At 41.0% G+C, this 17,521-nt stretch overlaps 1 protein-coding gene across 19 annotated transcripts in view; it reads left to right on the forward strand.

The window, feature by feature from the left end:
• The window catches only part of ablim2 (actin binding LIM protein family, member 2), a 101,207-nt gene that overhangs the window by 12,113 nt on the left and 71,573 nt on the right, over positions 1 to 17,521 (forward strand). For 6 of the 19 annotated variants that reach the window (XM_035675290.1, XM_035675301.1, XM_035675307.1 and 3 more), the window contains exon 1: positions 7,429 to 7,643. The exons of 1 other annotated variant lie outside the window; for it this stretch is intronic. In XM_035675290.1, the coding sequence (XP_035531183.1) occupies positions 7,628 to 7,643 (16 nt within the window). In that variant the 5' untranslated portion in view covers positions 7,429 to 7,627. Of the gene's footprint in view, positions 1 to 7,425; positions 7,644 to 17,521 lie in introns of those variants that run through there. 12 more of the 19 variants (XM_035675303.1, XM_035675305.1, XM_035675302.1 and 9 more) reach the window with 6 other exon arrangements.

Raw genomic sequence — 17,521 nt, forward strand, 5'->3', positions numbered from 1 at the left:
GCCTTCCAGCAAAGTGAAAACATCTGCAGAGTGGAGACTTTTATTGACAGGAGCTTAACACAGCAAAGCAACAAGCAAAAAGTCTCTATAATCATAGTATCATCCGTGCAGATTCACTGACAGGACTAAACACAGACAAATATTTTTAGTAAGCTTATAGATCTCCGTGTTGAAATAGTCATGACAGGAAAGTTATTTAAGTATGAATTAGTTAGAAGGCAAAGAGGAAGAGATAAAGAAGGTTAATGAGTGTACAGAGAGAGAGGGAGGGAGGGAAAATGGATGGAGGAGAAGGAAAGAGGAGAGTAGTTGCAGGTCATCAACAGTTACTGTAATGAGCTGGTTTCAGTCCGCAGACTTCTCCTTTTCTCATCCATCCATCCCTCCTTCCCTGGTTGCCATGGGTTACAGCCTCATGTATCCTCCTCTCGCCAAAGAGAAGCTGGAGCTGTCAGTGCGTGTAGAAGTCTGACATAGCAGCGTGTCTCCTGTTATGTCAGAACATATAATCGGGAAGGCGTTGCCTCATGTTTACGTTCATGAAGACACACATACACACATTGTGACACCTCAAACACAGGCTTTCAACCACTGCAGGGTTTTTAATTTGTGGGATCGACTGCAGTGTATATTTCATTTCAGGGAGGGGGTGCATTTTCAGGAGCTGTACTAAATAATACTGAAATACATTTGCACCCACTTTCTGCTCACTTGAACACGCACACACACACACAGATCACACACCCACATACAGACTAGTGAACCATGCTGGGGGCAGTGATTGTAATCTTGGAAATGGAGATCATAATGAGCTCAATTTCATGACCTCCATTTGCTCCATCTCTGCCATCCATTCAGTTAGCAGAGCCACAAACTGCAACACTGAATTCAACGACTGGTTTTATATTTACAGTTTAGGGAAGTATAATACGGATTTTTTGGATTGTATATTTTGAACCCATATTGTTGTGGAGTCTTACTGGATATGTTAAAAAAAATGTATAAAGGCTTTTGTGGCCCCAGAGGTAGCTGTAGCTGAATATCTGACCAAAATGTTGGCCAAGTGGCATAGTGGGTAATGTAGGCATCAGGTTTGACAATGAAGGTGAATCCATTGAATAAAACTGACTGGTTCAATTATGGTGCTTCTTCAAACCTGTCTAATGTGAGTCACACTTATTCATTGGAAGTTCCTCTCAGTCTGTGAAAACAATTGTATGATATCATTTGTGGCTCTTGGCTTGGGTTTGGACGCTGCAAATCACTGGAAATGTAGAGTTTGAAAGACATTGGCCTTGACATACCCTCCAAATTAGATGTGTTCCCAGGGTTTTCTTAATCAATATTCTCAACATACTTGTTTTTTTAATATCCACCAACTCTCTTTTAGCTAGAATCTCTGTTGTCCTGGTCATTACAAACACAACTTTTTAGAGCTGTATCGGGCACTAAAAAACGATTAATCTCAAACTTAAATCTGCCTTATATATGTTATTAAAGTGCAACCAAATTACAGAGTACCCCGCTAATGATTATAATGATCAGACCTATAATTAATCCTACCCATGGTTAAATACATAGAATGGTAACATATCTATCATTTCAAAGGTGGATGGCACTGACTGAGTTTTAATTGGTGTCATCCCTATATAGTAACAAACCAGTTTTTTATCGCAATGTGAGTATGACCTGTATTTCTTACTGCACATTAGAGGTACAGTAGTGACATCCAAAGATAAAATATTTTAGGTTAAGTAGTATTTTGTTCACTTTAAAGACTCCTTTTGGATGGCTAAAGCTAAGCTACTTTTTACTCAGCGTTCTGCATATTCACTCACACACACCATCCAACCTATGGTCTAATGTCCTCCAACTCAGCTTTACGACCAGCACTTGGATTTAGGATTGGGGTCGATGGTGCATTGCAGAGGCACACACACGTATGCTCACACACACTAACAGAGAGAGAAAGAGACCCAGGTTCTGTGATCCCACAGTGGGCTTCTTCCCTTTTCTATTATCTACCCCACCAGTATTCCCAGTAGTGATACAGTTATCTGAGCCTTTGAAGTGAAGCTCTTTATGATAGTCTGGTTCACTTTAGTGCTGCAGGCTTGTCATGCATTAACCTGCTATATAATGACCCAGTGGTTTCCTATTAGATTTAGACTATGTAGAATGCTGTAGGGTGTAATTGATTAAGTCCATAATGCTTGTGACATGATTGGCGGTGACAGTGGAGTGCTGGGAGTGTTGTTGAATTTTTGTGTGTTTTGGGTTTTTTTGGGGCAGGGGGGTTGCTGTTTTGGCCATCATTCCTTACTGCAATAATACCATCATTCACCATAATTGCTGAGGGTGGCAGTGCTAGAAATAAGTCTATGGTAAGAATCCCATTGGCTTTTTGTCAAAGGAACCAGGGCGATGCTAACTTTCCTTAACTAACGTTACGCACCCAAGCTTTTGGGAACTGCCACAAAACACCACATTTTATCGAAGAGAGAACTGCTGAGTGCATGAAGAATATGGGCTTCTGTGAACATCATAACCTACTGCTACAGTATTCAGAACAGTGATTCAAGCACTGTTATTAGCAGTATACAGTTTAGAAACATACTGAATTAGTTTGAGTACAAAAGTAAAGATGAAGCTTTGAGGTGATGAATGTCACATCTTTACTTCTCTAGATGGCAGATGCTCCTAGAAAGTTATGAAATCAGGCTGCTTGTTGGTTTGAATCCCTGTACCGTACCAATTGTAAATATGGGAGAAAGGTCAAGATGCTACATCAAGATAATAAATCCCCCTAGGCAATCATTCCGCTGATGGAGGAAATGCATGCTCTCTCTCTCTCTCTCTCTCTCTGTCTCTTTCTCTCCTCCCCTGTCTCTCACTAGGAGGTAAATAAAGCGTGTGCAGGATGACAGATTGGGCTGACAACAGAATGCTGCAGCGTGCACAAATCTGCCCAAACCCCTGCAAAACACAGAAGGAAAGAGGAAGGTTTAGAGGAAAGGGGGAAAGGGAGTGAATCCTGTTCATTCTGTGACAGTGAAGATGCTTTTGTGCTTAATCTAAGCCCATGCACATGTCTCCCTGCCTTTCAGGGGTTTATGTTGCCAAAGCTAGAAAAGACGCCACAAGCTGAGCTGTTTTTTTTTTGCATTGTTACTGTATTTCTTCTCTGGCAGATGCTGTTGCTATTTCATCATTCGTCATTTCAGTGCCATTTAAGACTTGCTCCTCTGGAGAACATTGCAGAAAGTTGTTGCCCGATTATTGTGAAGCTAAACCCAGACTGTCATTGATCGCAGTCGGAGGGGAAAAGCAGCCTAGTCATTGTTTTTCAGTCAGGATTTTTCACAAGACGGATGGCATTTATTCAGAATGCAGCAAAATCTCTGCATAGATTCCTATGGCAAAAGCCCAAAGTGGCATTTGTATTATCGTATTCTGCATTTTGATCCTCGTAAATGTCATCATTCAGCTGTAAATTGTGTTGTTGCTTCATTATTTTGGCTCGGCTGGAGGCGGCGGCGCTCTGTTTTGGTCCCACTTTTGGATTTGTTGTGGATGCCACTTGGCAGCTCTGGTGCTGAATGATTTGCAATGCAGATCCTGTGTCTTTCTTTCCTTCACACACACACACAGCGCCTGCTGCTGAGTCACATGGCTCAAGTCCACCATGCACACCATTCCCCTGAAGCTTCCTACCATTTACTGAATACTTCCTCTGGTCTATGTCCCACTGAAGATCCGTCACAGCTTTAGAAGAGGACAAAAAAGAAAGAAGAGAGGAACTGAGGATGTGTGAGAAAGAAGGGGACGGTGTCAGAGATGAAATGAGGCCACGCTCGCTGCTCAGTCCCTCTGGCATGTGTCTCTGCACACTGACAATCAGCTCAGCTTTTATACTCTTCTCTGGTACAGGATGTATGTTATTTTTGGTCGTTTTTAATAACCTTCTCTGCAGGCTCCTGCTGGTCTGGCCAAGGAGAGTTGAAACCATTCACCTGCCATGTCATGACTTTGAATGCAGCTCATGCTGTGTCTGTCCTCTTATCTAGCAGGGTTCAAGTGACAACCTTTGTTTCTGGGCCAATCCTGAAACCTCCAAAAGCTGATATATTGTGGTCAGAAGGGTAATAACACTGAAGCCATTCTAGCAATGCTGCGAGGCTGATGACAATGTTAACATGCTGATGTTAGGAAAATGTTAAGCATATTTACCATGTGACCTTTGTGTGTTAGCATGCTATCATTTGTACACCTGATGCTAAAGGGCATGCCATTAGTTTTGTAAGTACTGGGTCTTACCACAAAGTATTGGACAAATAAAAAGTTGGCACTAGATTAAAAATATCAAAGGAAAATTCATCTTCTGAATTTCTGAACCAGATGTGTTATAATCCATTATGTAGATGTAGAGATATTTCACTGGTTAAGTGAAAACACTGACCTGCTGTTGCAGTGGAAACATCAGGAATAGTAGCCAAAGTACTTAGGATTAATCCTCTGGGTAACATACATTTTAGTACCAAATTTCATGCCAAGCCGTTCAGTAGCTGTTAAGGCATTTCATTCAAAAGCACAAATGTTGTGGTGGCAGTAGAAGGGAGACAGGGGATCACCAAAGTAATTAGGAATCATCCTCTGAGAGATCCATGAATGTCTACCAAACTTAGCGTCCATCCATCCAATGGTTGTCAAGACATTTCATTTTAAACCAAAACCTGCTGTTGGCACTAGATCAATTTATTCCCCAAAGTCAGTAGGATCCATCCCCACCCAACTATTGCAATCCATAGAACTTTGCTGCTGGCATGGCTAATAAAACCAAGAAATAGTAAGGCTGATCCACCGTAGGAGTGGTCACTTATTTCATCATTATGGCAGAGTATTCTCCCTGAGGTCATCTGGTTCAGTCATGTTCTGAATGCTTGGCACAGTTCCTAATGAATCTGCCTGCTCACTTTCCACCATGTGGAAGTGGCCATTGTTTTACTGGGGCCCAGAAGATGGAGAAGGTCCAACATCATTACCATTAACCTTAGGGGACCCTACACCAGCTGAATGAAGAATGATCTCATTGTTTCTCCACACTGTACATACAGTGTTCAGTCACATCACGCAACCATTGGCTGTATGCTTTGGCCATAGAAATTGTTTCAGAGTAGCAATTCTTTAGAAACATGCCTACCTTTCTATTAGTGAGTCAAGTCACACTACATTACATATTTTGTTTGAGAGGTCCATTGGTATCCATCTCTGCTTAAAAACTAAATACCACTGCTTCAGAGTTAAGTTTCTTTTTTTGATATGTTTCATGCACAGTATGTCTATCCTTTGTGAGTATAATGTTGGTTTGATTACAGATGGCGATAAATCCCTAGGATAAGGGTTGCTGTTCCTCGAATATTGATTAGATATCAGCTCAGATCAATAGTGAGAGATAAAGCCAGTGTCTGAATACCAACAAACACACAGCAGCTCAATATAAAGTCACCTTGAGCATAAATCTAGACAGGCTGCTGTAGAACTGCATACATGTGTACTGTAGATACATGTGTAGCTCTATGCGGCTAAGGTACATGCAGGGACATGGCGAGAGATGAGCAGTGACACCTTTTGCCAAGCAGAAGGCATCAATTATAGTTTTTGATGGCCAAGGATCCTGATTGGACGAAAATATAAAAAAAGATCAAATTAATTGTTTTTAGTGAATAGAGGGGTAACAGGAAATTGCTTTGAAGCACTAATGTGATGACTAGTTGTAAGTTTGAACTTAAGATTGGCCTGAGTATTTGAAAACTCATATATCAGTCTGCCAGTCATGGGTAGTAGTGCTGCCACTTGGTTTTGTATTCTCATGGTTAAGTGTTCTTTATCTTTCAATGGAATTTTTTTTCAGTAATGAAGCTGTTTTATTAAGTAGGCTAGCTAACACAGAAAACGGATATGTGTGGCTGTAACGTCTGATTTTCCTTACTCACTTACTGTGAATATTACAAGACCAGGCTTTTTGTTCACAGCAAATGCCATTAGCCACTTTGATTTAATGAATCAGCACTGTGGAGCTGGTTTGTGTTGTCATGCTCCACTATAATGTCCTTCTTTCAGAACTGCTGTTGATCTCTGTCAATGTCTTTGTAGTGCACAACTTACTGCTCACTAATCTTGAAACTTCCTTTAAATTTGTCATGAGCACTACTAGCAGATGGCTGCTAACGTTTTGGATGGACTCTCTAGCTCAGCTCTCCTGACAAACTATAAACTTTAAGCCCTGCTAAAGCTCTTAGTATTGTAAAACTGTTAGTATGTAACTTCAATACACCAAGCTCTGTGATTTCTTGTAGCTCATAGTTTAGTTAGCTACATTTCTCAGAAGACAGCTAAAGGATACATACCAACTTTTAGCAGCGTACACTAGTTCCAGACGTTTGAAATACTGAGACAGATTGTGATGTGACACACACTATCACAGAGTCACTGATGACAGTGACTTTCTGCATCAGCGCAGGAGTGTAAATGAAAGTTTATATTATTGGGGGAAAGTTATTCTTGTCTCTGAATGAACTTGGTGGCACATCATTATTCATATTCCACTGGGTCTCATTATCCCTTACTTTTCAGAAGTGACCTTCAAAGTGGGGCTGTGCTCACTGTCTACTGGCTGCCCACTGTCTGCAGAGCACAGATATGCTCACATTTACCATCAGCTCCATTAAAATGCTAACTCTGTCTAGAAGTGGTAAAACTGATTGTCGGTAGGCAGTAAGGGTGGTTTGATAGTTCTATGTTCTTTTATCAGTGTGCTAGTACAAGCTTAAGTCACCACACACACATTAAAGAGCAGATTTATACAACTTACGTGGCCTCTTTTTATACTACATCCATTATCATGTAAAATGATTAACCCAGTAGAAAAAAACGTGTGTGTGCTCTTTTTCGTTTACTTAAAGCTGCATTTCCCCAAAGCTCATCTCTTGTAGCTACAAAAGTTAGTCCCTTTAAAAAAATAATTGATTATATAAATTTTCCTCATGCTAATTTGATCCATTGTTGATATTAAAAATACTGATTGGTATAGCTTTAATCTGTACTGGTGCTGAAAATATAGAAAATCTTCTTGTCCCCGGTACTTAAAAAGTAGAAAGAACACTAAATACTGTGCTAACATCAAAGTTGTCCACTGAACAGATTTCCAACATATTGAACCCTAGTTTGGTTATCACCGGCTGTCAAAGTTGAGTTTAATGTAGACTGGGGAGACTGGGACACGCCCACTGACAGATTACCAGGACGAGGTGTCATTCTCTTTGAGCCGCACATGCTTCTATTTATAACAGATAGCTGCAATAACTCAGAGAGGTGAGGGAGAGAGAGAGAGAGAGAGAGAGAGAGCGAGAGAGAGACATAGGGAGTCATATGACCTACAGCTCATTCCAGAGATAGTGACGGACAGAGTGCTCACTCTGTGCTCCCACCTATTATTACACCAGAGCACGCGGAGGATGTGTCGCAACACCATCAGAGGACTCTGAGAAGATTTTTGGGATATTGTCTATAATTACTATCACTAAAGGACATAACAATACATCACATTTGTGAAAACAGCTGAGTGACAATGCCAGAGGAGAAAGGTAATAATGACGTTCAATAAGCTACAGTTTGTGTGCTGTGTTCACCTGCCAGGCTGAAGAGAGAGGAAAATTTGTAGCTAATGATTTGCTTGTATTAACCAAGACTTACTATTTTACCCCTATCTTAAGCAGATAATTAGAGTTACTCTTTTACCATAATAAAAGGGAATGAACTATAATAATCCCACAACTCAGAAATATGGAAACCATTCAAACGTTCTGGATCATGTGAGTGTGTTGTGTTTACAGTATGTATGAGTGTCTATGTAAGTTATACTTTACCTACAGCTAAACAGGCCTCCTATTATGTAACCTCAGTGAGAAGCGTATAGCGCTTTCTGTTTGAATATGGTGTGCAAATGTGAATGGCAACAACAAGCATGTGGGTGCAGGCTGAATGCTTTAAATGCTGCAGGTTGATATGCTGCCTGCCTGCTTGCCTGCAACATCCCTGGCAACAACAGTGTTGTCTTGGTCGCCTGCCTGCATCTCTAACACTGGGAGCTCAGCCATTTGGGCTGCTTGTAAAGGGGTAAGGGCCAGTTGCTAAAAAGAAATCACGGATTTTTCGTATTGAGATTTACAGTGTGTCTTTGGTATTGCATAATAAGGCTTTTTTTTTTTTTTTACCTTGTTTTCAAAGCACCTACTGTATATTGCACTGGGCAAAAATGTTCAAATGTACAAATGTTCCCGTAATATTCCTATGGTGATTTACAGTTTGCCATGAGAGTGAAAAAAAACCTCTGAAGTAGAGGATTTAGTATGTTGGTTATATTTGTTTGTATGAGATTGTCTATTTATAGTGACAGAGAACAACAAAATGTACTTAAAGGTCCAGTGTATGACATTTAGGAGGCTCTACTGGCAGAAATATAATATAATATTCATAGGTATGTTTTCAATAGTGTAGTGTAATAGTGTATAATCACCTGAATATAAGAGTTGTTGTGGTTTTGTCGTATTAGAATGAGCTGTTTTTATCTACAGAGGGAGTGGGTCCTCTTTTACATGGCAGAGTCCGCCATGTTGAACTGCCATGTTTCTACAGCCTTAGTCGTCTGCCACAATAGTTTCTCCTACACACGAGCAGTATTTAGTTGCAATCTGCAACTTCACTGCTAGATGCCACTGAATTCTACACACTGGTCCTTTTAAGTTAAAAAAAAAAACTTAGTCAGAATGGCCCACTAAAGAGTGTTTATTACAACCCTAGTGTTTATTTGCCTTAATGGAATCTGTAGAGAGCAGTAAGAAAATTAAATTCAAAATCACATTAATTAATCGCTAAAAAAATCTGTCTTGGAATATAATCTAACTCAGCAGTTCATTACATTTGTCCTGATAAAATGTAATATTGTTACATACTATTTACTATTTACATTATTGTTTCAGTTTGTAGCTGCCTTTAACAAACAACATATCCCATAAGCCCTTGACCTTTGCAGGTTAAATGTCACTAGCTCGTAGTACCGTATATTTCTCAGAATTTTAGTGGAAATAGTTGCATAAAGTTGCATAAAATGGAAAACCATGTACCTCAAAACTAGGCTTAAGCACTAGAGTAGTATTTTCCACTTCTTGTTGCATGTTTGAAAAAAAGTTGCCTCACTGTTGGTCCTTATAAACAGACCACAAGTATTTCCTCTCCTCTCCAGTGTCTTGTCTTCAGCAGCAGCCTTGTTAAAGCCCATCCAGTGTAAGTTCAGTGTCTAAAAGCAGGGATGTAACTTTGTTTTGTACAGTGTGGAGGCGTGTACGCTGCCATCGCAATGTGACAACGCTTGTAAAGTTTGGTTACGAGGACATTCAGGCGACACAAACACACAGGCCACGTGCTTCCATGCACAAACACACATACTGTACATTGACACACTGAACAGAAAAATGTTGTCATGCACGTACACATGCATGCGTTCACACGTACAGGCACTAGGTCTAGCCATAGAGTCAGTAGACACATACACACACAATCATGCACACACAAACAAACACATACCCATTTAGGCTGTGTCTCAGTCTTAGCCAAGGACAGTGTATCCTGGGTGTGTGACGTAATGGCTGGCGGGTTGTCAGCAGTCACAGCGACGCCCGTCACTATTCTGGACCTGCCAGTAAACAAACCATCTGTGTGTCCGTCAGTTTACAAGCATTACCCCTGCTGACATTTTAGGCTTCAAAGAATTTAAACAATTTTTTGTTTCCCTCCACAAATAATAGATGTAGCTATGAAATACATAAAATGATAAGTAGTGGCAGGTATATTATTCTAAGTTGCTAGATCTCAAAAAGTATCCTGCATCATGTTAATGTTAAAGGATTAAGCTGTTATTATTGTATATTTTTGTCACTGTCAACAAAGCCCTTATTAAGACCAAAACCCACAATATGTCATTCTGTCTTTTAATGCTTTCCAACCCCATATGTGGCACACACCCCAAGCCCACTTTCTAAAGAAGACATCAGTCCTTTATAATGAGTCAGGAATTCTCACAGGTTTGTAGCAAATTCTGCCCAGAGGAATTTGTATGTTTAGGGACTATTTTCAATGGCGGATGAATCCACATTTGGTGCTCCAGTGAGTATTTGGGGCAGCAGGACGGTGTATGTGGGACTGAGTCAGAATAAACTGCAGAGTGTGTGTGGTCATGGTAATGAAGGAACATGTCCTCCAGTGCAACTGTGTGGCTCATTAATGTGTTTTTAATTGTTTTTAGACCGCAGTGGAGCTACAGAGGAAGAAGATATACACACAGTACTTTCATAGTGGGTTCAGGTCTTTTCATGGGATACAATGAGAAAATTATTGGAAATGTGTTGACAGCTTTATCCTTTAAAGCTGTAACAGAAACTTTTCCACAAAAACCTATACATTTGTTGGAGGGAAAACGGACATTGAACAACAATAGAGTTCCATTTTCCTCTTCAGTATCGGGGTACATGGATAATTTTGCTCCAAACTTGTTTCTAAGATCAACTCCAAAGCATTTTACAGTATATTTAATTTTTAACAATGAACTGAAAGACGTTAAAATGCTCTTTAGAGCTGATGGAGACTGCACAGTCTGCTGATTTGACCCATATGTAATATATAAATATTGATTAGTGCAACTTTAGAAAAATATATTTCCCAGCCACTGCATAGTGAAGTATTACAATTAATGCATTTATTTTGCATTATTTCTCAAGTAGCAGGTGAATTGTCCAGCAGTCTGAGTAATTAGGGTCACTCTGTTCTCACTTAGTGACTGTATAATGTATCTTTGTGGCCTTCAGGGTTGAGCACTGTCCTGTGGATGCTGATAATGGCCTGTGTGTTTGAATCCAACTGCTGTTACACCAGCCTCTCTCCCTTAGGTGCTAAACCTGCTTGGCATATGCTGGTGTTTTTGCACCAGCTCTGCTCAAACAGCTGACACAATGCTTTCTACACAGGAGCTCTGTTCATGAGTCATGCTGTTTCTCTCTGGGTTGCAATGAATGGCCTGCAAGCACACGCAGCCCCAATCCTTCACTGTCTTTTCACTATAAAACTCTTTCATTTCCTCTTACACTGGCCGCTGTGTTCCTCCCAATCAGCTTTTCTGCTCATGAACAGTTATTAGCTTAGCAAAGCATCCTTTACACATACATTCATATACATGTGCAGACATAGTAGCATGCTCAGCTGTTCAGTGATATTCTGCTGCATCACAGCATCTGTACAACAGTCACATGATCCCCTCTATTATAGCACTTTCTGGCTCACGATGAGAGCATCAAATTGCCATCTTATTGACCCTATCCTCATCTTCCAAAAATGACTTCAGTCCTCAGACTCAGGCTGAGTTTCTTTTTTCCCCTCTTGTCCTTGTTTCTGCGTTTTTCTCTCTGCTGGTACTTGTCAATTTAACCAAGCATGATGTGTCAAATCCTGCACAGTGCTCAACTAGCACAATCACATCAGAAGAAAGTTCTGTAAACAATTGGATGATTCTGAAAAACCTTCTGCACTAACTGTGGATGACAGCTATGATTTGGTCAAGGTTGGGGAAAGATCAAGTTATGCTTGATAAAGGTCAGACTATTTTCTGCATTGGCACTGAATGCTGCACTGGACGTAAAACGTCACATACAAAGTACACCACAAGTCTGGGTAGTTGGGTCTGGGAGCATTAGGCCTGGCTAGCAGTCCACCTTGCAGTTAATCCCATAGGTGTTGGACGGGGTTGAGGTCGGGGTTCTGTGTAGTCCGGTCAAGTGCTTCCACACCAAACTGTTAAACCCATTTCTTTATGGACCTGGCTTTGTGCACTGGGGCATTGTCATGTTCAAACTCCAAAGGAATAGAAAAAACTATTGATCCTTGAGCAACATACTGAACGTGAACTGTGTGAATGTGTATGAAAGGGTGAATGTGGCACGTAGTGTCAAAGCGCTTTGAGTGGTCAGAAGACTAGAAAGGCCCTATACAAGTACAGGTCCATTTACCATATCATTAAGATTTCCTTTAATTCAAACTGAGGGGTCCTTACTTTAGGTCATGTAGTGTAGATCCTGTTGGAGTTGACATAGCAGAGATGCTGATCCAATTCCGTAAGTAGCTGAAATCAACAGAGAAATAGTATGGTATTTATGCTGATTGGACCTCATAGTGTTTTGACTTGAGGCAACTACATGGAAGTGTTCCAGTAGAGCCAGCTGCAGTGACACGTGGGATCATGTCTGTAGGCAGCGTTTGTTGTCCACGTGGAAGAAATATTTACTGAGTCATCTATCACAGGAACAGCAGGAATCATATGTTTTCACACAAAGACCATATTCATTCGAAAGCAAACTAGTTGCCATATCTTGCTTCGCTTTGGGCTACTATTGAAAATGGTAACTTATTAAATAATGTTCTGGGTGCTGTTATCAGTATGAGTAGTTGTAGTTTTGGTAGCAGTAGCACCAGCAATGTTAGTGTATCCAGTGTCAAAATATCCTTTATACTGTCACCCAGGAAATGTGTTAGCTTGGTTCATTTCCTCCACCTCTCTGTTAACATGACATGCCCTTGTCTTTATAAGGGCTGAGCCAAAAGGGTGCACTGGTGTCAATTGCCATCTAGGTCGGAGGTCAGCTTTCTGTAGTGCTTGACCTCAGGGTCAGAGGTCAAATGCTGTTCAGGTCAAATTGCATGCGTGACTGCACAGGTGGATGTCATGGCTTTGAGAGGAGAGGGAGAAATCATAACTCATAATGTCTAGTCTGTGTGTATCTATAGTCGTACAAGTTAGGTAATTCATCTTAGCTACTAGCACTTTCTCTACTCCCTTTCCTTGTTTGTGCTACAGGACCTGTATTCAGTTAACTTGCCCTATAGGCTCTATTCATGTCTTTTTCTTGGCATCTAGAGCGGGTGACATAATGGAGCAAGTTTTCTGTTGGGATAACGGACAGGAAACTCTTTAGCAGTGAAGTAATGGCCACACAAAGGTAAGGCCAGGTGTCAGCAGGCTCTTAAAAAGTCTTCACTTGTTGTTAATCAAATTATTTAGTTGTCACTTTGGTCATAAATCCGATACCAGCCTTAAAACTTGATGGAAGTTGCAGACACAATATGAAGGGGTCTAGTTTTACTACTGTTCATGTCAAAGACCCAGAGACAGGAGTTTGTAATCCATAAAATGCATTGAAGGAATATTTTGAAAGGCAGCAATGGCAACAATGACAGCTGCTAAAGAGGTTAGCATAGATGCTGCTAGCATCAGTTCTATCAGAACTGGAGAATATTTCTGCTGCTTTTGCTCTTTTTCTGACATGACTTTATTAGTTGCCCACGATAGTGAATATAGTATTTTTTTAAAGTGCCTGCCCTTTAAACAATGTTTTCAACAATGACTTTCCAGATGGTTCTATGTAACAAACCACCTGGCACAGTCAGGTTGTCTTTTTGCTAATCTTTTTAAACTTTTTCATAAAAATAAGAATAACATGCAATCTACATATTTTGGAGTGTGTTCATGTGTTTACTCATAAGAAAATGAAAGTCCCCAAGGTCAACAGCTCTGCCACCACAAAGTACTCCTGCTGTGGTAATGTGAGCATTTTGATCCCCTGCCCACCCCTGCCGCCCCTGCAGATGGTTCACACCAGGAATGTTGCAGAGCACCATGGGATCCCCGTGAGTTGAGGGAACACTCTATTTTTAGGAGGTGCAGGAGCATGGCTTCTTGAAAAGGCATTTGTGATATAACTCCCTGTGTGTTCCACTGAGCAGTGGCCCGTGCCTCCTTATTACATGTATGTGTGCCTTAAAAGCCTTTTCATGTTGAAGATACATTGTTGCGAGGGATACTGTGGAATTTTGGTTCTCTGCTGTTTTCAGTGTCATGTGAACTTTGGGAGTGCATTGGGAGGTTCTCAATTTCATTCCCAGCAGCCACGTATATACTGTTTAAGTGTCTTTGAGCACGACACTGAATGTGAACCTTCTCATTTATCATCTTTCATTAGAAAGAGATGTCATATATCTGCACAGCTACATGGCTATGTTTGGGCAGTTGTATGGTACATGTGTGCAGGTGGTAAGCTGCAGAACCACTTCAATGGTCTGTATGTGTTCCCAGAGGCTTCCAGTGGTGTGACTGTATGCTGCACAGATATGTGGTGTTGCACTGCTCAGATAGCTGCCTGCCTGGCTGCGACCTTTGGGACAATGGCTTCAGTAGTGGCCGTCAGCCAAAAAACAGACACCAGAAAGGCTGATTGATGATAGGGACAACTGGGCCTGGAGAAGACAGGGCACTGGCACAAGGACTCTACATGCTGCCCCTCTCCTCTTTTTCTCTCATCTGCCCTTATTCCATCTTTTCCCCAAACATTCTTTATGAGCACAGAATTGTTAGGGCATTGAGGTCTGAACCTTTGACCTCCTTGCTACAAGTTGCTTGCATGGACAGAAATTAGTCAGTGTAAAATATGCCTTCGTTATATAGGAGTGCGTTTTCGTATCCACTCATGATGTAGGTCATCCATGTGTATTTTGGGAGATAGACTTGTACCACTGTTGCGTGGAAATACGTGACTATGCAGCCTTAAGCTGAGAAATTTGGGCATAGTCCAACTAGAAGAAACACAGTGCAAACATAAGGGTATGATGGACTTGTGGGAAAAACAGGGAAAAGTGTACCATCCTCTCCTGTGTGGTCTGCCCTCAAACTGTTGGGCAATATATACTTACAGCAAAAAGATAGATTGTTATCCTAATTATTTGGAATCCTGAAATGCCTTAAACATGAAGGCGCAAATCCCGGCCCTTCCAAGAACCTTAAGAAGAACATAAAAAAGTAGCAGTTTAACATGGATTGAACAGACCACTCGTTATTCATTTTGTCAGCTAACTCTATGTATATATAAACAGCAAACTGCTTACCACTCTCCCACTGACAGATTATTGGACCTGTAACACAGATCACTACAACTGTCTTGGTTACTGGCAGCCTGAATGTCTGGAACAACTTGCTGGATTCTACATCTGGCTGAAAAGATCATCTCCTGTCTCCTCTTCATCCCCGCCCTCCCACTCTATTTGCTGTTTGAAGAGGAAGTAAAGACACTGGATCCCCCCCAACAGGTGCAAGGGTGCAGCAATGCACACTGGGTCAGATCAGGAGGCAGAACCCCTCCCGGCTCCCCTGTGACTACCAATCCCTGCTGCCTTCCCTGCTCCCAGCCCTTTCTCGCATTTAGACTGTTGTCTTTTCCAGATGGTTGCAATCAACTCGATCTCAGTCCTTTTTTACGAGGACTCAAGACTTTTCCCCTCCTAAATTCTTGTCTTTATTGGTTAGCATGCCCACATGTACGCTCAACACGGGTAGCTTTAATAAAGCCGCACCTCCTGCCACAAGAGAATCTAGGAAACACTGTCCAAAATCCCGATTCTTGTCTTGATTCAATTTGAAAGTCAGCACATTTTCAAGTCAGAGATCAGATTGTAATGTAAACATATGGACTGAATAAAAGCAGCTCTGGGGATTTTAGCATCATCCAAAGAAAACTTTAAAAAAACAAAAATTTACTTTCTCTATAGTTTGAATATTTGCTGACCTCAAGAACGTTCAGTATCACAAAGGTACATTTTTACACTTTCTATTTCAATAAATTCTGTTTTGGGAATTAGACTTTTGAAAACTCTGGCCTATCCAAATAAAATGATGCAAAGTTATCATCCTAAAGAAATCTAAGGAGGTATGGGAGGCTATGTTTGTCTTGGACACAGACACCCACACTACAAAGCTGAAAAATGGCTTTGTTCCCCACGGTGGGTGAGAGGTCCTTGTAAAACTTGCTAAAGAATGTGTTGCTCCTGTAGGTCTGGAAAGACTGGTGGCTGTTTTTACTCCCCTGTCAAGTACCCCAGTATCACAAATGGACAAATGCTTCTTTGTATGTATGGGGATAGAAAAATACATCAGACCCAAAACATATGGTTTTGCCTTCAAACAAACTGCATCATGTAATCTGCTCAGCTTCCTTATCTCTTTCCACTGCCCTCTTCAGCATCAAGGTATAAATTATGTGACATGGCTTTAGGTGAAGTGTCTCCTAGTCAGTGTGAGTCAGTGGGAGGCTTATCAGAGAGGTAGAGAAAGACCGTGCAGAATCTCGAGGCAAAGACAACACTTTGGTTTGGGAGGCCTTCTGGTTTCCATCTGTAGTCTGTTTGTTGGCCAAGTAGTATTGGCCAGTCATATTTTGACTTGAGCGTGCTTTAGTTGCCTCCAGGTAAGCGGCCGTATGGAGCGCAAAAGAGGCGGGACGCATCCGCCGAAATCTCAGCACCCGTTGGCTATCGTCTGACAACCATTTAGCATTCATACAGATATCTGTTTATAGAGATTATCATTCTTGTGTCTCAACTTGCTAATTGAACAAAGTCTTGGCCTGATCTTCCATTATCTAGATATCAGCTGGCTACACCAGAACCCTGAAACATTGGCCATTGCCGCCAGAGGCTAAATTGTTACAGACAAATGGCTAGCCTAGTATAGCATAAAACTGGTAGCAGGGAGAAACAGCTAGCGGGACTTTGTCTTAAATTTAAAAATATCCCTGCCACCACCTCAAATGCTGACCAATTAAAATGTTGCTTCTTGCTTGTTTAACTTATATTTTAACAGAAATGTAAAAAGGCCAGGGGGGGAATTACATTCAGGAACTATTTGTTGGAGAAAAGCTTTTGTGTGCACCTTCCTGCAGCCTTGTCACGCTATTACCTGGAGGCGCTGCACAGAAGTACTGGGCAGATGGATAAACTTGTTCACCAAGAAATAGTTCCAGCAGGTAATTCCCCTAAAACCACAACTTGTTGTTTTTGCATTTCTGTTTGAGTAACGGCTATACAAACTACATGTATAGTGTAAATGTTTGGCACATTTATATCTTTGGAAAGAGCCAGACTAGCTGTTTCCCTGCGCTGTAATGCACAGATGCAAGATTGATATCAGTTTTCTCTTCTCACTCATTTATTTTGAGTCTTGAACTAATACTTTAAGTTGTTCTTTTTTCCCTACCCGAGTATGTTTCAGATTCAACTCAAAGGGTTGGTGTGGCCAGACTGACCAAAAAGGATTTACTTTGATTAAATATGTAAGGACCACCCAGGTTAAACAATTTATCCAGTCTGTCAGCAACTTCCAGTCTAAATCAAGTGTCCCTTTAACTTTATAGGGAGAAAAGTGTCAGGTTGGCTAAATGTGCTTTTTTCCTACATAATAGAGTAGAGAAAAACACTGTGGCTTCAACTTAATCTAGGTCAAAATATTGTGCCAACAAAACACCCAATAAACACCCAGTGAACTGAGCAAACCTGAAACAAAAATAATGTCCACAAGAAAAAAGTTCTTGGTGAG

Source organism: Morone saxatilis, unplaced genomic scaffold, assembly GCF_004916995.1.
Source record: "Morone saxatilis isolate NCDOM2014 unplaced genomic scaffold, NCSU_SB_2.0 Contig4, whole genome shotgun sequence".
NCBI lineage: Eukaryota > Metazoa > Chordata > Actinopteri > Moronidae > Morone > Morone saxatilis.